General features: G+C 35.9%; 1 protein-coding gene across 1 annotated transcript in view; it reads left to right on the top strand.

The window, feature by feature from the left end:
• mTor (serine/threonine-protein kinase Tor) overlaps nucleotides 1-21199 on the top strand; it is an 85579-nt gene that overhangs the window by 56589 nt on the left and 7791 nt on the right. Inside the window, exons 28-36 of the mRNA XM_069826705.1 lie at nucleotides 1130-1231; nucleotides 3807-4080; nucleotides 7299-7496; nucleotides 7586-7807; nucleotides 9744-9926; nucleotides 11181-11490; nucleotides 13452-13594; nucleotides 16545-16685; nucleotides 20985-21190. Coding sequence (XP_069682806.1) covers nucleotides 1130-1231; nucleotides 3807-4080; nucleotides 7299-7496; nucleotides 7586-7807; nucleotides 9744-9926; nucleotides 11181-11490; nucleotides 13452-13594; nucleotides 16545-16685; nucleotides 20985-21190 — 1779 coding nt within the window. The remainder of the gene's footprint in view (nucleotides 1-1129; nucleotides 1232-3806; nucleotides 4081-7298; nucleotides 7497-7585; nucleotides 7808-9743; nucleotides 9927-11180; nucleotides 11491-13451; nucleotides 13595-16544; nucleotides 16686-20984; nucleotides 21191-21199) is intronic.

The following is a 21199-nucleotide window of genomic DNA, read 5'->3' as shown; positions in this document are numbered from 1 at the left end:
TTCTGAAAATGATTTTTTTGTAATTATCAGTAACTTTTCTATCTGAGAAGGCACATCTATTAAATGGTTAAAAATCACTCAGTCGTTTACAAGCAATTAGAAAATTCTATGCAAAATATCATTGAATCAGGTAAGGTTTCATCTGAGACTTAGGAGGTTAACATATTCATGTAAGGAAAAAAATATCCTATGTTACAGTGCGAAAGTAGCAGACTGACTGGAAGATGGAGCTATATACACTGAATAAATTACATTAATTTATGAATTGGTAATATTAGCTACATCTTTGAAACTGAGCAGGAAGATTCCTTTCCAGATAGTTAATTCCCATAAAATTATTAGTGAGACACACAAAGAAATAGGAGAAATATTTAGTTTTTATTTTTATATTTTATAAATTAAATAAAATTAGCTGCAGCTTTAAAATTCAGCACAAAGATGTCTTTTTTAATTGTTAATTCTTATAAAAATTGGTGGTGAGATACATAAAGAAATAAGGGAAGTATTTAGTTTTTTCTATATTCTGAAATTTCCATAGGCCCTTTATCTAATAGCTGAGTCATCTGCTAAAGGAACTTTTATATTTGACAGTTATGAAAGTTCGGGTTGTGTCTGTCTTTTTTTTTTAATACATAAATTAAAAGTAGGGTTTCTCAGAATGGAGTATTCCTGCATAAAGATGAACTTGAAATATTTTTTCTTTTTATGAAATATATTTAGTTCGATGTTTTTCACTGAAAATATAAATTTCAGCACTCGGATTGTGTATTAACTTAATACGAGTAATTTAGTGATGTTTTACGAATAATTTGAAAGTAATTAAGATACTTTATGAGAAACGTTTTGTGTGAAATGATTGTAGTACTTTATCACACTGGCTGAGAATAAAAATTGTGTAAGATATTGAAAAATACCACTGCGCACAATGCACTTGTTTTCTACTGCAAATAATCCTCGGATAGAATTGGAATACAGGAATTTACACTCTCATAATCGGAAGCACACTTAAAGCTGAATTCTAATAGTAATATTAATAGTTTAATTATCTTGCGTTAATGTAGTTTACCTGTGTTAATTACTGTAATTTTGTTACTATAGATGACACTTTATTTTAAACACTATGTTGCAGTCAGCTCCACAGATTTGTTCAATCTTCTCTTCATCCTCAAACATTACTTATGGGCCAGGAAGATGATAAACAGCAAGAACTTCGTCGAAGATTACTTGCAAGGTGAGACAGTGTATACAGTGATAATATAACATAGCAGTAATGATACTGTTCTGTAGCTAAAAAATAAAATTGCTATTTTAAATTAATTATCTGAAATCAAATTCTAATGAACCCATAGTAAAATATTATGCACGCATGCATGCGCACACACATACATGAGTCTCGTAGAATGTTAATATGTACTCTCTAATTGACTTAGAAATTATTAGATATTGCAATGTAAACAACACTGCCGAGCAGAAAAGTGTAACACTCAGGCCCGATGCAGACTAGTGTCATGAAGACGCGCGTCCAATTATTTGGTGAATGCTGCATCCCTGTGTCCACACGTAGCATTATAATGACGCATTATTCTAGTCGATTTCACTGTCCATACGACCCGAAGCAGACTAGTGTCGTAAAGATGTGCGTCCAGTGGGTACTGAACAACAGTCAACAATGAAGTGCCAGAACGCAACAGCCAGCGGTGATGTCGCGTTCTGGCAGAACACGCAACTAGATAATTAACGCTGCATCACCACCGTCTATCTTTACCTGACGCTGCGTCGTGGGAACCACGTGTGTATTGGCCACTTAGAACAATGTACTTCTAAACTCGTCACTGACATTGAGTGCATTCAGTGCCCCATTTTCAGGGAACACCAATTGATACCTCTTTATTCCATGACAACCTTTTTTGTAGGCAGTTCTTGTTGAGAAGGTACAGGTGTCATAACACTCCCCAGGTATATTCCAGTCCTTTGTCTACCTACAGACTTACTAAATGCTTTACCAATAACCAAAAATGTATTTAAAAATAGGCTTAAGGACTTTACTAATAGATGGTAGTATATTATGCACACTATTTTGTTGTTTTACAAGTATAGTGAGTAAGCAGAGAAACATAGTGAATCTCCAGTGATTTATATTGGGTCTGCATTGTGTTGTAGTGAAAGTACAGTGAGCTTCAAAGCAAATTCTGAGAGTTATAGTGGCAGAGAAAAGAGTTTGATTTACAGTGAAAGGGTGTGAGTTATAGTGAACGTGCTAAAATAGCTTGCAAAGAGTCTAGGCTAGCGATTTTGAAGTTAATATAGTAAGTATGATTCTATAGAATAATAAGGGTATAATTGATGTTTTGTTATTTGAAGTGTTGTATCAATGAAGAAGTATGTTCGTATCAGTGAAGTTTTATAGTTTATAGTGGTAATGCAAAGTATTTGAACAATGAAATGGTTTTGAAGTGTTAGTGAAATCAGGATAGTGTCAGTGAATTGTGCCGTAGTTCTAGTGCAGTGAGTGAGTTGAGAGCGAAATGAGTGTAGTGCTCAAAGGTACTTGTGCAGGTATAAACAAAATCATATATACTCGTGGGTTTAAGTTCGGACTTAGGGTTAAGATACAAATTAGATTTACTTGTAATGTTGTTGTTTTCTAATGCCAGGCATTTGACAGTAAAGTCATTTGACCTCTTGCACTCCAATATTTTTCAAAGATATTATCATGGTCAGCCACTGAAGCACAGATTTTCAGGTGTTTCGTATACATTTCTTGGTTTGAGTTGCACAATGGGCAGTTAGGGGACTGATATATTCCAATTCTGTGCAGGACTTGTAATGTTATTTTAAGTGATCATGCTTCATTTACATCACATATTCGTATGAGGTCTCGCCCACCTCATTGAATATTACACAACTACTCTGAAGTAGCCAATATGTATTAATACTATTTAATACGAGAAAAATTCGTACCGGCACCGGGAATCGAACCCAGGACCTCTCAGCTCTGCGCGCTGAGCGCTCTTTCCAACTGAGCTATGCCGGGATATGATACACGGTGCCGGCCGAACCCCTCAGCGCGCAGAGCTGAGAGGTCCTGGGTTCGATTCCCAATGCCAGTACGAATTTTTCTCGTATTAAATAGTAATAATACACATTGGCTACTTTAGAGTAGTCGTGTAATATTCAATGAGGTGGGCGAGACCTCATACGAATTTGTGATGTATTAACTGTTAGCAGTTTTCACAAACTGATGTTGAATATGGCTATAAAGTCATTTAAATATACGCTCCTACATATATGACGTGTATCGTCTGAAATGCAGGTAGTAAGGCCGTAAAAAGCATTACGAGAGGGGTTCGGCCGGCGCCGTGTATCGTGTCCCGGCATAGCTCAGTTGGAAAGAGCGCTCAGCACGCAGAGCTGAGAGGTCCTGGGTTCGATTCCTGGTGCCGGTACGAATTTTTCTCGTATTAAATAGTAATAATGCTTCATTTAATTTAGGATGCTACGTGTTAATATTATTATACTATTATTATTATTATTATTATTATTATTATTATTATTATTATTATTATTATATTGGTGGTAGTGATGGTGGTGGTGGTGGTGGTGGTGGTGGTGGTGGCGGCGGTGGCAGTGGTGGGGATGGTGGTTACTCTTGTATTATGTTTTGTCTACTTGGACAGTGTTCTTTATGGTATAGCTCTTCACTTTAGATTCTGTGATAGTTGAATTCTAGACAGTCTTATGACTGGAAGTTTTATTGAGGGACTACTTAGGTTCCACTATATTATAACATTATATTAATTTTGCAGGTGTTATTTGAAGCTAGGCCAGTGGCAAGAAAGTCTGCATGGAATCAATGAGCACACAATTCCTGCTGTTCTACAGTGCTATGCAACAGCCACGGATCATGATACAACATGGTATAAAGCCTGGCATGCGTGGGCATATATGAACTTTGAAACAGTGTTGTTCTACAAACAGCAGCAGCAACAACAACAGCAGCAACAGCAACAGACAAATGATACAGGAGGGCCTGCTAATAGGACGCAAGCTGAACCCAACCCAGCTACCCGTGGAGGACTAGTAAGAGAAATTCTCTTTTTCAATATTGAAATTTATTTCGGAACTAGTGAGTAAATACTATTTATCATCTGTGGACAGTATTTACCTGATGTGGAATGGAAATTTGTTGAACTTCTCTGCTCTCCTTACATATCGTAGTGGTATTTGACACATAATTCAATGGAGGTGGTGATTGTATATAAATTGTATTGCTTCAACATGTGCGTTGCTTGGCTTTCTCGAGCCACTTCACATTCTTTAATAAGAACTATGTTATGAATATTTTTTCTTCAAAGGTAGCTTAATTATGCTACAGTAAAGCCCCGATAAGATGCTGTTCAAGAGACCGGGTGTAAAATGTGTATTAACCGGGAACATGTATTAGGCGGGTATACTAATTTTGACTTATATACAGTATCTATTAGCATTTTTCTTTATTGAAATACATGATTCATGAAAGGTAATACAGTACAGTATTACTCCATTATGTAATTACTGTACTGTACGTCAAAGACATTTACAGTATGTACTGTACTTAATTCTTTCGAAAAAAAAAAAGCCATTTACAGTTGTTTGCCGTGTGCGTGTTCTCCAAATCCTCATGTTTACCACACTTCAGTTTCTGCGATTACATCCTCCCGACGTCACAGCTTTAGTGATTGAGTTGCTATTTTTTATTATCGTTCTTAATGTCGATGATGGGATTCCTAATGCATCAGAGAGTTGTTTCTGAGTAAGAGTACTATTCTCATCTTACTTTCGTAAGATTTCCAATTTTTCCCACACAGAAAGGGCTTTTCGTTTGACACTCATTGTAATCACATTGACAGACACTTCAGTGCACAAAAGGACAACAAACTGCCCAGCAAAAATTTCCAGAATTTTATTACGGCCGAGTGAGGAATGCTGTTTGAGAGAGAGGGTTAGCAAGAGGGTGAGTTATTGTAACTTAATGTAGGCTTTAACCACGCAGATAAGGAGTCGAATAAGAGAGCATAACAAGAGGGTGGGATATACTAAGGTATGAAGTATGAAGGTTTAAATGCGCAGGTAAAGTGTCGAATACCAATACTTTTCAGGTTAATGGCACCAGTGAGTTCAGTCACCAAGATGTTTCATTGCTGTTACAGTACATTGCTGAAAATTACATCGAAAATATTCCACAAAAACAGCGTATTATGTGGGACTTGAGCGCAACAAACGGGGTATTTTATAAAGGCGTTATATATGAAATGTGCAGGGACCGGACAAAAAAAAGTGTATTACACGGGATAGCGTAATAAGCGAGCGCGTCTTATCGAGGTTTTACTGTATATAATTATCCTATTTGACTCCTTGCATTCGAAATTATTTATTAGAATAGAGAGTGAGTAAAAAGCTCCCTTACATCTGTTTATCTTTTCTGTAATACAAATCTGTGCATGAAAAATGTGTCTCTGATACTTGTATGACATCTGGCGGACATATTTCGAAGTGTGATCGTGATGGGAGACATCTGGCAGACCTGAGGAATCCATAACATACAGAAATTCCCTGTCATTCTAAGAGTGCAAGATGCGAGGCGAATACGAGAATTTTGAGTGTGGAAGGAAGACCTGTGGCTACATACTAGAAAAACGTATGTAACATCATGCAGCCATATGTCATGTGCCTGTCCATATCCCTGTCTTTTAATTCATTGACAGTCACAGGGAAAGAAGATTAACACATCTTTCTTCATGTGGTCGCACATTGTTGAAAGTGGCACTTGCAACTCAGCAGCGTGTTTTCTTGTTGATTTCATTGGCACTCAATCCAGTGACTCAGCGATGGCAGTACCAGTTTCTTGCTGAGTGGAGGATCTCCCACTTTGCTTCATATCTTTAACATGTCCCATGCTGACAGCTTTTCTCTCCCACTTCAACAAGCTATCTCTGTTTATTGGAAAATTACCAAAATTAGCTCTGAAATCCTGCATGATGTTGCTCGTGGCTTTTCTGGTATGTGGCCACTTGTAGACCCACATGGAAGCCATAAGTCCCTCCTCCACACTGAAAACTCTCGTATTCACCTCGCCATCTTGCACTCTTAGAATGGCTGGGAATTTCCATGTGTTATGGTTTCCCTCATGTCCGCCAGATGTTTCCCCACCATAATAACACCTCGAAATATGTGTGCCAGATATCATACAAGTATCAACGACACATTTTTCATGCACAGATTTGTTTTACAGACTGGCGTATTGGAACTTTTAGCTGGCTCTCTCTATACTTCCAAGCAATAGTATAATATACTTGCACAGCAGAAAATATGTTAGTAAAGTTGGAAAATTGATATGAGAAGCTGCAGTAGAATGTATTTGAGATAGTGATTGGGTTTTTTTTTTGGGGGGGGGGGAGATATGAGGGGATGACTTAAAGACCTATAAATACAGCACTACGCAGGTCTCGAGTTTAAATTCAACCAAAGGGTGTGATGGATACTGTATTCTTAAGAAAAGAAACACACATGCATAAAATGGATTTCTTCAATGTAATTCGTAAATATAGGATATGTAGGTCTTGAGACTATCTAGTACTGTAGTGTATGAATGAACGAATGATTATGTCAGGATGTATTAATTGCTTGTTATTTATTTGTATTTAGGGCAGAGAACATAATCCGAAAAAAAAAAAAATAAAAAGATACAAGCAAGCGTCTGTTTGTCTTATTTAATTTAGCTCTTGTGTCTGATATTACAGTTAATTTGCTTGAAACTAACCTAACTTTTGTATATTTTCATTCTACTTTGATTTCTAAGACTGGCTCTAAATATTTCAGTTGGTGAAATTCCTATTTTGCTTTGTTGAACATATGTGTAGACTTCTTTTTTAGTTCCATCTCTAAATAGCCTATATGATTGATATAATCTTATGAAAATTCTGTGAGCTTGATTTCATTCTTTTTTACCTCTGCCTATTATGATAGTTTAATGTTGTCCACACCTGTGGAGTAATGGTTAGCACATCTGACCGCAAAACTAGGTGGTCTGGGTTCGAATCCCGGTTGGGGAAAGTTACATGGTTGAGGTTTTTTCCGGGGTTTTCCCTCAACTCAATATGAGCAAATACTGGGTAACTTCCGGTGCTGTACCCCGGTCTCATTTCACTGACATTATCGCCTTCATTTCGTTCAGACGCTAAATAACCTGAGATGTTGATACAGCGTCGTAAAATAACCCAATAAAAAAAAAAGTTTAATGTTGTTTGTATTTGTTGCAGCCAAGCTCATTGTATATATCTCAGTTCACGGTGCCTGCAGTTGAAGGTTTCTTCCGTTCTATTGCATTGTCTCATGGCAGTTCATTGCAAGATACACTTCGACTCCTCACTCTGTGGTTTGACTACGGCCAGTGGCCTGAAGTCTACGATGCAATTGTGGAAGGTATTCGTACTATTGAGATTGACACGTGGCTTCAGGTTAGTGCACATTTTGTAATTATGTGATATTTTCTATAAATATACTTTTTTTACATATTAATCTAGAATGTTTTGTTATGGTGGTACAGGTAATTCCTCAGCTGATAGCCCGTATTGACACACCACGAGCATTGGTTGGACGACTCATTCATCACCTTCTCATAGACATTGGCAAACATCATCCACAAGCTTTGGTCTATCCCCTGACAGTCGCCAGCAAGTCTGCTAGTATGGCAAGACGCACTGCAGCAAACAAGATCTTAAAGAGTATGTGTGAACATAGTCCTGTACTAGTTCAACAAGCAGTTATGGTGAGTACAATGGAGATCTTTCTGCTACATAAAGGTAGGATACTCATTATAATGGCAAAGGTAATTTTTTGCACGATACAGAGAAAATACACAGAGATTGAAGTTAAATAAATTTATTTATTTATTTAGTTATGTATGTATTTATTTATTTATTTATTTATTTAGTTATTTATTTATGTATTTACTTATTTATGTATTTATTTATTTATGTATTTATTTATTTACTTATTTACTTACTTACTTATTTACTTATTTATTTATTTAGGCCATAAGGCCTTCTCTTCCATCCTACCAGTAGCACATATGAATACAAAAAAGAAATACAAACACTGATGAAAGTGATACAAATTAAATTAAAGACCTGTAGAGGGTCAGCAGGGTCAAAAGAACACTATAGAGCTCTCATTGAGCTAACACAAAAAAAAAAGAAAGAAAAACAGAGGTAGTAATAATAATAATAATAATAATAATAATAAATACATTACATATTAATTGTCAACTTTACAACAGAGTAGTTACAATATTTATTATATGTCATGGGTTAAGCCAAAGTTGCACAATCTGACAGGTGTTCAACAAGCAATCCATGAACTAGAATATGATTCTTTAGTTTAAATTTGAATTTTGATATTGTCCGACAGTCTCTGACATGGTCAGGGAGATAATTCCAGAGACGTGGAATCAATATGCTGAAAGATGATGAGTAGAAGGATGTTCTATGCAGAGGAATAGAGAGAAGGTACATGTTCCGGGTTCGAGGTAGTGAAAGGTAAACAAAACGAGATGCTAGGTAAAAGGGTGTGGAGGTGTGGATGATTTTAAATAGTAATTTTTTCCTAAATTAAATTTAATTATCTGTGTTTATACGAGGATTGTAAATAAAGTAGTGGCAACATAGACATAAAATACCTATCTATCTGCTACATGTTTACATATGTACAGACAAATGTTCCAAAGCTTGAAGATGAAAATGCAGGATCAGGGGTCAGTTACAAATTAGGTATTCTGCTCTTATGTGCCAATTGGATGAAATTAGATAGTCTTCAATTGAGACATAGTAGCAATACAAACTGTGCTAGAAGAAATCTCGTGCAAACATAGCAGTACTGTCAGATCCTAAACAGAACATAATTTCACTCATTTGATTCAGGACTATATCAACATAAAAAATCCTGAACCTGTTGTTGTTTTCAAATATCTGGAGCTTAGTTTCACACAGTTAGTCCTCTTGCTTCCCAGCAGAGTCCCACTAGATCTTTTTAGTCCTTTTTTCCCTGGGTGTAGTTGTTTGAAGCTACATTCTTTCCGCACAGAAAGCACCCTCTTTCTGTGACTATTTCCGTTCTTTGAAGGTGTTCATCAAAGCAGTCATGGCCTTTTTCCATTCTGAAAAAAAATGTAACCGCAGTTTTTTTCGTGGAAGATGTACGATGTCAATAAAAGTGATATTCCTCGAAAGTTACTACAGTTAGTCTTTTCACCCTTCTTAAAGATGGGTAGCTGCCATAACTATTCAGTATATAATAAGACAACGTTTCAAAAAGGATCTAATGGAACAGACTGAAAAAGTGTTATGAAAATACATGCCTACCACCAATCCTGTTGTCACAAGAAAAAAAAAAAAACAGTTGCACATTTCCACATTGTCATTTGACATAACTGTGTTACTCGATATCACTACAAAATTGGAATGCTCAGTATGCAGTACATTTTTTTCTTTTCTTTTTTTTTTTTTTTTTTAGATATTTAAATTATTATCATCATCGTCGTCATCTGTCATGAGTTAGGCCTTGTGGACCTGTTTTGGCATATAAATGACTAATGGTTAAACAGCTGTATTACAAAAATAGTTCAAACGTGAATTTAAATACAAGTACTGTATATACACCAGTACCATTTATAGTTAATTTAACAATGTTGTGGATTATATTTTCAGGTTAGTGATGAGTTAATCAGAGTTGCAATTTTATGGCATGAACTGTGGCATGAGGGACTAGAAGAAGCAAGTCGACTCTATTTTGGGGAACGGAATGTGAAAGGAATGTTTGACACTTTAGAACCTCTTCATGCTATGTTGGAACGGGGTCCCCAAACTCTGAAGGAAACTTCTTTCAATCAGGTACCGTAAATTAAATATTAAAATTTGAAATTATAATTTAGTTATGTTATAAAGCTATAGGATACAGGAAGTTTTAAATTCCAGTTATAGGTTCTATATATCAATAGTATATTACATTTTTCATTAAGTATTACAATAATATTGATAAATAAAGCAATTATTTTTGGAATACTTAGATTACTATTTTTTTTCTTTTGGAAGAAAAAGAAAAGATGTATGAAAGTCATGAGCAACCCATTACTATAATTCCAATTCCAACATTGTAACCAAAACGACTGCATGATTGTAATTTACAGACTTTACACTATGTATTAACATATTGTGATGTCATTACCTTCTATCACGTGACCGAAGCAATGTTTGCGAAATGGTCAATAACGATGTTTCATTTCGATAGTGTGCTGCCATTGAATTCCTTGTTAAAGAGGAAAAATCTGCTGCTGAAATTCACCTCAGACTTCAGCATGCATATGGAGATGTGTGCATGGGCGCCAGCAGTGTTAGGAGATGGGTGAAACATTTCAAAGATAGGAATATGAGCATCCAAGATGAACCTCATAGCTGTTGCTCTCAAACTGCCTCCGTGGAATGCAACAAGAAAAGAGTTGATGAGTTCTGGGATGCATTCTGGTTGAATTTCTGAAACCTGGACAGACCATAAAAGCTGTCCGCTATATTCAGACACTTTTGAAGCTCCGTCGTGTATTGCACAAGAAACGCCTTGAAAAGAAGATCATTCTGCAACACGATAATGTGTGGCCTCACACTGCTCATGTCACCATTGAGAAAATCAGGACATTTGAATGGGAAACTTTTTCTCAATCTCCTTACAGTCCCAACTTGGCACCCTTCGACTACTATCTTTTCGGTTCTGCAAAGGAACAGCTGCGAGTTGAACACTATGAGGTGCTGGAGGACATCCGAAAAGCAGTGCGTCAGTGTCTTCAGGAAGTGGGAATAGACTTTTACCACAAAGGAATTTTCAACCTCACAGAAAGGTGGAGAAAATGTTTACAAATAAATGGAGACTATGTTGAAAAGTGACAGAAAAGTCTGTAGATTAAGATGATGTACCTGATTTGTTTAAAAAATAAAAATTAATATTTATATGAATGAGTTGCTTATGACTTTCAGCACGACCCTCATACAAAAGCCTAATTAAATTAGTCTATACAGACTGATATTACACAGTATAATTTTTTAGAAAATGTAAATTAGCTTTGTAGAATTGAAGACATCTGTGTCTCTGTTTAGGCTTACGGACGTGATTTGATGGAGGCCCAGGAATGGTGTCACAGATACAAAGTATCTGGTAATGTGCGCGATCTGAACCAGGCATGGGACCTGTATTACCATGTGTTCCGTCGCATTTCACGCCAGTTGCCACAATTGACCAGCCTGGAACTGCAGTATGTGAGTCCAAAACTTCTAATGTGCCGAGATTTGGAACTTGCTGTACCTGGTAGCTATATTCCTGGACAACCTGTGGTCAGGATTGCTCAGATTCAGAGCTCACTGCAAGTCATTACGTCAAAACAGCGGCCGCGAAAGCTGTGTATCAAAGGTAAACAGACTGATTTTAAATAACCATACAGAATTTTTTAATTATTATCTTTTCTTCTTCTTTTTCTAATGGATGACGTTGGAAGATGAATCCATTTGTTGCCTAGCAATCCAGTAGAGTGCTAGCCACCGGCGTGGCTCAGTTGGTTAAGGCACTTGCCTGCCGGTCTGAAGTTGCACTTGGGTGCGGGTTCGATCCCTACTTGGACTGATTACCTGATTGGGTTTTTCCGAGGTTTTCCTCAACTGTAAGGTGACTGCCAGGCAATCTATGGCGAATCCTCGGCCTCATCTCGCCAAATACCATCTCACTATCACCAATCTCATCAACGCTAAATAACCTAGTAGTTGATACAACGTCGTTAAATAACCAAATAAAAAAAAGTAGAGTGCTATGATGTTGTCTGTTCCTTAGAGGTGTTTATCGAGACTGGAGCAGTGTAGTAGGTGTTTGGTTCTTTACATATTATGCATTTGGCAGATGAGTAAATGCTTATTCTGCGTAGGTGAGCTGCCAGGCAAGTGTGTTCAGTGGCTAGTCTGAAGCTGGCTGTTTTCTTCTTTCCTAGGTGCGTTTCTGTATTTTTCCCACAGCTGATTTATGTTATTCGGTGTTTTTCTTTTGTTTCATAAAAAAAAAATTAATTATTCCGAAGTGTTATTCTGCAATTTTTGCTCAATGTTCTTGGAATTCTAGCAGTTTCCTTTAAACTTGTATTATTATTATTATTATTTTTTATTTATTATATTGCATAGATCTTACATTAGCAATGAAGCTTTAAGATGTGGAACAAGTCAAAATTTTACAATATTACAATTACAATTTTTTACAATTTTTTTACAATTTCAATTTCAATTTTTTACAATTTTTTGGATAGATGTGAACCATGTAAGGAGAGTTTTTATGTAAACCATATTAACCACCATGATGGCTCTGTATAGACTGCATTTTCTGTTGACACAATTAATAGAAAAACATAAAGAATATAATATATCAATGCATGTGGACTTTGTAGATTATATAAAAGCATTTGATAAAGTCAGTAACAACAAAGTATAGCAAATAATGTATGAAAAGGAGCACCTTAATATATTTTAAGTGCACTTTAGAGCTTATATATGGAAACATTAATCGAAATAGAAAACAAAGGAAGAAAGAGTCATGGATGGGCATTTACTGGTTTGCAAACCGGAAGTGCTTTGAAACTTACCTCCATTGCTGAGAGGTGGGGCTGTGATTTACTCGTTCTGTACCGGACAAATAAAAACAATTGAGGAGGTCAGAAGCAAATAGGTATAAGGGCACTTTAGTTACTTTTGAGAAAATGTGATTGAAAATGTCTAAGCTTTCGTAAATTCTGTAAAGTTTTAATTTTAATTAAAAAAAGTATTATTTTGGATGATATTAATTCGAACTGACAATTGAGAACCAAATCACTTTCCAAGTTTTTTAAATAGACTCTGTCTGAAAGACTGAAACGTCTGACAATTTTACACCTGGATTGTTTAATTCTTTTAAAATCATGTAGGTATTCCAAACATTTTTGCAGTTACTTTCACCACAGAAGTTTCAATGAATTCCCCATCAGTACATTGTTTTAGATAAGACAATGCATGCCATACAAGAGCCTGAGTGATCTCAAAAGATAAAATGTAACACTCGTAATGTTCCCATGATCTTCGTGATTGGTCATGTAATGTCTTTGCGGATTCTCTTTGTGGACACTTGTTAATATTTTTAAGCATAAAAGGCAAAAAAAAAAACATTTTCTCGTTTGGCAATATAGAAAAAGAGTTGTTCGTCCCATTCTTCATTAAAATTTTTTAAATATATATCAAATTTCACAAAATTGAATTTTTCTCCAAACTACTGTCTTCTTTTGCCTTGGGCTGTTATGGAACTAGACACCTCATATATATATATATGTAGTTACAATAAAGTTGTTTGCGTCTCTTCTTTAGGAAGCAATGGTCGAGATTACATGTTCTTGCTGAAAGGTCATGAAGACTTACGTCAGGATGAACGAGTGATGCAGCTATTTGGCTTAGTGAATACATTATTACTTAATGATCCAGATACATTCCGTAGGAACCTTACAATTCAGGTGAGAATGTTTGTTTACCTAGAACTGCTTTTGCATCTCCTTTAAAAATAGAATTTCATGCTAATGCAAGTTAGAAATTGCTTATGGTAAAAAATAAAAATGTTAATAGAAAGAAGCAAACTCATTATGTCCGAAAGAATTTATGTTCACATCAAATATCTTGTAAAATTATGGACCTCATTAGCTCACCTTGAGGAAGTGAAACATTATGTTTGGAGAGACAAAGTTCTCTTGCTTTGATAAGGAGTTGAGTAATTAATTGGTTAACATCACATTTTATTTGCAAAGAAAAACTGTTGGTACCCATTTGCTGAAAATTACCCTACTCTAGGTTCAAACTAGCGTCCTTCATGTTTTGACTACTTTGACTTATCCTTTATTTGGGAATTTCTCAGTTTCATCATCATCATCAGTTAGCACTACAACCCGGGGTGGGTTTTGGCCTCCTTAACAACAGCCTTCCATCTCACTCTGTCCTTCACCATGTTAGTCCATCCTCTCACTCCAATAATTTCAAGATCTTTGGATAGCCCATCCATCCACCTCAGCTTTGGTCTACCCTTTCTCCTCCTGTTATATAGTCTACCCTTTAACATTTTAATAGGAATGCGTGTTTCAGACATCCTGTTTACAAGTCCCAGCCATCTCAGTCTTTGAGCTTTCATAAATTTTACATCATCTTGACCTCCTATCAGGTTAAGAAGTTCATTGTTGGAGCGTATCCTCCATCCTTGGTGATCATTGTCTGGGCCAAAGATTCTATGCAGAATCTTCCGTTCAAAACTTCTTAAGGAGTTCTCGTCTTCATTTGTAAATGTTCATGTCTCTGAACCAAAGGTAACTACAGAACAAACTAATGTTTTATAAACTTTAATCTTTGTCATCCTCGATAACAACTGGCTTTTAAATAGTGGAAGATTAGTGTAATAAGCCCGATTTCCAGCCTGTATTCTGTCGTTGACACAACCATTCACAACTTACTTACAAATGGCTTTTAAGGAACCCGAAGGTTCATTGCCGCCCTCACATAAGCCCGCCAGCGGTCCCTATCCTGTGCAAGATTAATCCATTCTCTATCATCATACTCCACCTCCCTCAAATCCATTTTAATATTATCCTCCCATCTACGTCTCGGCCTCCCTAAAGGTCTTTTTCCCTCCGGTCTCCCAACTAACACTCTATATGCATTTCTGGATTCGCCCATACGTGCTACATGCCATGCCCATCTCAAACGTCTGGATTTAATGTTCCTAATTATGTCAGGTGAAGAATACAATGCGTGCAGTTCTGTGTTGTGTAACTTTCTCCATTCTCCTGTAACTTCATCCCGCTTAGCCCCAAATATTTTCCTAAGCACCTTATTCTCAAACACCCTTAACCTATGTTCCTCTCTCAGAGTGAGAGTCCAAGTTTCACAGCCATACAGAAGAACCGGTAATATAACTGTTTTATAAATTCTAACTTTCAGATTTTTGGACAACAGACTGGATGATAAGAGCTTCTCAACCAAATAATAACACGCATTTCCCCTATTTATTCTGCATTTAATTTCCTCCCAAGTGTCATTTATATTTGTTACTGTTGCTCCAAGATATTTGAATTTTTCCACCTATTCGAAGGATAAATCTCCAATTTTTATATTTCCATTTCGTACAATATTCTGGTCACGAGACATAATCATATACTTCGTCTTTTCGGGATTTACTTCCAAACCAATCGCTTTACTTGCTTCAAGTAAAATTTCCGTGTTTTCCCTAATCGTTTGTGTATTTTCTCCTAACATATTCACGTCATCCGCATAGACAAGAAGCTGATGAAACCCGTTCAATTCCAACATTCACAACACAGTTATTATTAATAATAACTCCAAGGTATCTGAATTGGGATACACCTTCAAATGTGTACTCCTAGATGGTAATATTCTTAGGGGTCCTTCTCAACTTAGACGTGGACATAATCAGTTTTTCCTTGATTCACTGTTAATCCCATGTTTTTGGCATTCCTGGATAATTCAATAAATAGCTGTTTGAGGGGAATTTCTCAGTTTGGTTATATAACATTTTTGCTAGACTGTTAACTGAAAGATGAAATTATTTGCAGTAGAATTTCAACATTTCACGATTTGAGTATAACATTACATCCATTCATTATTTCTATCACAAAATCTTTTGATTGAAATATTGCCATGTTATTATCACTTTGCCTTCCAGAGTTGGCAAAGTGATGACAGACAGTGATTGTATAGTGATCGACTGTGTTAGTATTTGTTCCCATTTCGCAGTCCATATCTGAATAATGCTAATGGAATTTGTTATGCTGTTAATTTTAAATTAAAGTCTCTGCATCTGCGAGTTGGTAGCAACACAGTGCTGCATAACAGCTCATCGAGCGAGACACATCGGATTACCGAGTTTGTTGACCTCTTACATCTGTATTACGAGAAGCATGAGTTTGAGGCATTGTTGTCGGACTGCTGAAACTTCAAACTTAATTTTCTAATTAATCGTGCATTTAATCACAAATGTACCCTACTGTTCTCCAACCAGGAGATCAACCGTGAAAGGAACGTGCTTACTATTGCGTCATCTATTGGAACAAAGTAGATCAATAATATTACCGTTAGAACGCCAGTTCAAAAACCATGTGCTCTCCTGCATATGTTATTTCCTGTATGAAGAGATTAAAAGACCAGAAGATTAACTGTGATCAAATTTTGTAACTAGGGTAGTATCAATATGTCTGTATCAATGTTATGGTTTGTGCTATGAGAACTAGCCAGTAGACATAAAAGTATCCACGTGTGTGACCTTATGACATCAACATTCATTCACAGCATTACCCCCCTCCATTTCATCCAGCGGAGACTTTCTCGTGGTTGGAGCACAGTATCATCCCTTTCAATCTGCAAGGTTATCTCACTTCCACCCTGTATGTATTTTTTTTGTTTCAGAGATATGCTGTCATTCCATTATCTACCAATAGTGGTTTGATTGGTTGGGTACCTCACTGTGATACATTGCATACTCTCATTAGAGACTACCGTGAAAAGAAGAAAATTCTGCTCAACATTGAGCATAGGATTATGCTCAGGGTGAGAAACCATTCAGAATAGTCTTTTAATACACTATATTCAGTTACATTAACCATTCCAGAAGCTTGTTACAAATTGCATTAGTGTCAGTGATCTTCACTGTAGGAAATAAATTTATCTTCGGCTTCTGTGTCTGTGTATAGTTGCAACCTTTTCTCTAGGCTGTTGGATGGATTTAATTCCTATTCGCCATTACTGTTAGTGAATGGAAGTCATAGGGCAAAAACAAAAAGTAATTATGTTCTAAGATAGAAGTATAAATAATAATATATGAATTAAATTCATTTCTTGAAAAACCAGAAACCATTGAAGCCGAATAACATTTCACTACTAATTAATTATTATTAATAATTATAAAACAATAACTAAAATAATTGATTAGATCCTTCAAAATCGGGAAACAAAAAAAAAAAATATAATACAATTTAATAAACCCTGATACACAAGGTACAATAAAAATCTACTTTTACAAATTAATAAAACAACCTATACAGTAACTTCATTATGGAATTCTTTCTTGTCAAAAGTAAATAGTCCTTATTAATGTCATGCAGAAATTATTTTTTCAACAGTAATCTCACTAGAGGTTTTGATTTTATCGATAAATTTGCGAGTGGAACACGAGTGGGATTTAATTGACTATGACACTATTAGAAAAAAGTATATAAAGATTAGAAGTAACAAAGTACTCCAATACAATAAAATGTTAATCGACTTACGAAAATACAACTGTCTACCATCTCAACATTATGCTAGATGGCAATAGCTGTTTTCTTGTTATCAGTTGTGCCAACTATGGAATCTTCATTGAACTCTGTGGACGATTACTAGTCAAGAAAGCTTTGCTGATTCAGTTTCATTTTTATTAAAACATTTGCATTCCACTTCAATCATCCGGATCCCAGTAATCAACGTTACTTGACAGATGATTTTCAATAAATCTTAGTATTAAACAATCTCTGATACGTGACTGTCCATAATATCGTATAGCAGAAGCTATAACAAACATAACCTAAATAATATAAACGAGTGTTAGAAAAGTTTTAATTAGGGATGATGAAATAAACAAGAAACGTTTTAATTAACAATAATGAAATAAAAAATAAAATTAAATAATTTTAAAAGAAACAATTATTGAAAATACAATTTTCAAATATGAATGTTTTAGTGGTTGGTGGTTCAGTTGATGTTATTTTGGACGTGTGCATAAAAAAAATGAACTCGTTGATGTACATGGTGTATCCCTCAACTTATTCAGGATTTCCGAATGGTGCTCTTCATTTATTTGTAAATAGGGTTTCAGGGAAGATGCATAGCTATGACCAGTGATCTTTATTAATTCTTGTTCTTGAATGCCAATGCAAGTCATATTTGAAAGTGATGTGCATCGACTGGAGTGGTTTGTAATTTTCTGTGTTTTTTTTTTTTTTTTATGTCCAGACCAGTGCAGTTTGAAATGTTGGCAAACAAAGAACAAATGCTAGGGTAGTGATAAAAATAAACAAATTCTAGGGACGCGATAAAATTAAACAAATACTAGGGACGTGATAAAATTGTGCGATAAGCAGCCATGATTGGTTGAAAGACGTCCATTTGTACTGTTTTATTGGTCAAAAGTAGTGTGACGTAGTAAAAGTGTAATAGTCAACCTAAAATTTGTATGACATAATAATAATTTTGAGTGCTAAATGTACCTCAAATATAAACTCCAGGACATGCAGTGAAGTATAACTCAAGAGTGGTATGAAAATTAGTATACTTTGCACTCACAGTTTTCTAGATAAATCTCAGGTAACAAGGTAAGAGGTAATTTATAATGAAAGAAGTGCATTATTTGTGTGTTGAGTTCTTTCTTAGTATCCAATCGCATTACCTCTTTAATATTATTTACATCGGTATCATAAATAGTTCTGCATCCTCCAAAACCATATCATGCATTTTTGCAATAATTTGGCCAACCACTATGCGGATCATCTTCTAAGCTCTCCCAACCAAATTTAATCTCGTTGGTCCACTTGGCAACAGTTAAATATGAAGGAGCAGAGTCCCCCAATGTGTTTTGAAAATCGGCATGACTTTAATTTGCTATTCTATCTTTCTTTACAAAGTACTTTATCGCTGCTCGAATCTCGGTTTTTTCCATCTTCACAAATCACTACATGGGAACAACAATAGAGAGGCTTCCACATCACAGCTTCCTACCCAGAGCACTGATGCACCACATGTTTACTCATTTGATCAACCAGCAGGATATCATACAACAAATTTTGATGCGGAAATAATGGCTATTCATATCTCACTCCAACACCTACTATACAGAATAGATAAATTTCAAAATGCTGTCATTCTCTCTGATTCTAAAGGAGCATTATATGCAGTAAATTCATATAAAATGATGTCAATCCAAATTAAAGAATGTCACAAAATGATTCAACAACTTCAAAAACTACAGAAAAAAATGCAATTGCTGGAAATGAAACTGCCGATTTTCTTGCCAAAAAAGGATCCAATTTAATTCAGAATACAAATACAAGCTTACCTTTTACATCCATGAAAAGACTAATTAAAAACAAATATAAAATCAACCCCTATGTAACAAAGCCAAAGATAAAAAATGGAGCATTTTAATAAAAAACCAGAAATTATTCCAGAAATCCCACGTAAATCTGCAGTAGCAAAATTCAGACTGCTTACGGAACACGATTATTTGGCCAAACACTTGAATAAAATAGGAATTTATACGAATCCAAATTGCCCTCTATGCAACAAAGAAGAAGAAATGACTGAAGATCATCTACAAACCTGTGAAGTTATACCTGATGGATCCACCACAGAGAAATATTGGAGAGCAAGAACGCTAATGACTTCGTTGCCAAAGCCCGGCATTAGATAACAACAACAACTGTTTACTCATGAAGGATGACTAATCATTACATGAGAACAGAGTTGCGCTAGCAGTGGCCTCTGTTGGTGATTCTGAGAACTTCTCAAACAACCCTCATAATGTCATGTCTGATTAGTCCAGTGCATTTGAGGTAAAAAGAAAAATGTACACGAAAGCATTAAGATTATTAATATGAAAATGATCTAAAGTAAGTACTGAAGTTTACGTATTCAATTCGTAGTTAGTTGTACAGTGGTAGTAATAGTAGTACGAGTATTAGAACATAACAACAGTTAATTACATACACTAGGCTACTGTTTTTGTGCAGTTGATAATTGGGACTTTTATGGCAAATTTTCTGTATCTCGAATTTTCGATAATTCTGGATATCCAAGTTCGACTATAAAATGTTTTATTTACAAACTAAAATATGTTTAAAATTTATTTACTTATACATATTATCACGATCTTCAATAAATTCTTAAATAAAACACACAGTTAAAACCATAAAGATGATTTCTCAGATGCATTCTGTGAGCGACATGTCATTACTTTGTTAAAACAGATTTTTAAAGATTTGTCCAGAGAGAACTAAGGTCATTCAAATAGTGACGTGCACATTTTTTAATTGTTGTTGTTTTCTAATGCCAGGTGTTTGACAATAAAGTCATTTGGCCTCTTGCACTCCAATATTTTTCAAAGATACTATCATGGCCAGCCACTGAAGCACAGATTTTGATGTGTTCCGAATCCATTTCTTGGTTTGAGTTGCACAATGGGCAGTTAGGGGAGTGAAAATGGCAAGTTGTAGCCGATTTAAGTGAACACTATATTTCAACGTTTTGGTGGCTACTTCATTCACACACAACCCCCAGAATGTCTGGAGGACCACACCTGCTGTTGGTCGACAGGTCCATTGGACCTAGCTGGGAGATCTTGTTGATCACCAGCTTTCCCTCCTTAAGCCACTGGAGGACGATTTTAGTGCCATAGGAGGTCAGCACTAGGAACAGAAAAGTAGAAAGAGGAGGAAGGAAAGAGAAATGAACCCTTAGGCCTCGAATGCTCTAATGCCGTCGGGGTCGAAGAAAGTAAGAGTTCAGTCAGAGGACTGGATAGGAAAGAGTAAAGAGGGAATTAGGTATTGGATTGAGGAAAATTATACCAAATTCAGTCATTAACTCGTCAAGCTGACCAGTGCTAATTGATGAGTAGCCCCTCCCTTTAGTTCAGCTTGTAAAATTATGCTTACTAACAGCTGCACCACGGGAAGGTAGGGATGGGACATTGGGTATTTGTCCAAGTTGGTTCCTTAAAGCCTTCAATGGGAAGGATTAATGGCTCTCTTCCCTGTACCCTTTTGCTGCCAATTTTTTAATTGTTTCTAACTTTTAGACGCGAATAAATATTTCCAGATGGCTCCTGACTATGATCACCTAACACTGATGCAGAAAGTGGAAGTTTTCGAGCATGCATTGGAACATACCCAAGGTGATGACCTTTCTCGTCTCTTGTGGCTTAAATCACCATCATCAGAAGTTTGGTTTGACCGCCGAACTAACTACACACGCTCTCTGGCTGTTATGTCAATGGTGGGATACATACTTGGATTGGGAGACAGGTGATGCCT

The sequence above is a fragment of the Periplaneta americana genome, chromosome 5 (assembly GCF_040183065.1).
Source record: "Periplaneta americana isolate PAMFEO1 chromosome 5, P.americana_PAMFEO1_priV1, whole genome shotgun sequence".
Classification (NCBI taxonomy): domain Eukaryota; kingdom Metazoa; phylum Arthropoda; class Insecta; order Blattodea; family Blattidae; genus Periplaneta; species Periplaneta americana.
The sequence above is the reverse complement of the archived record's forward strand: the minus strand, read 5'-3'. Positions and strand labels throughout refer to the sequence as shown.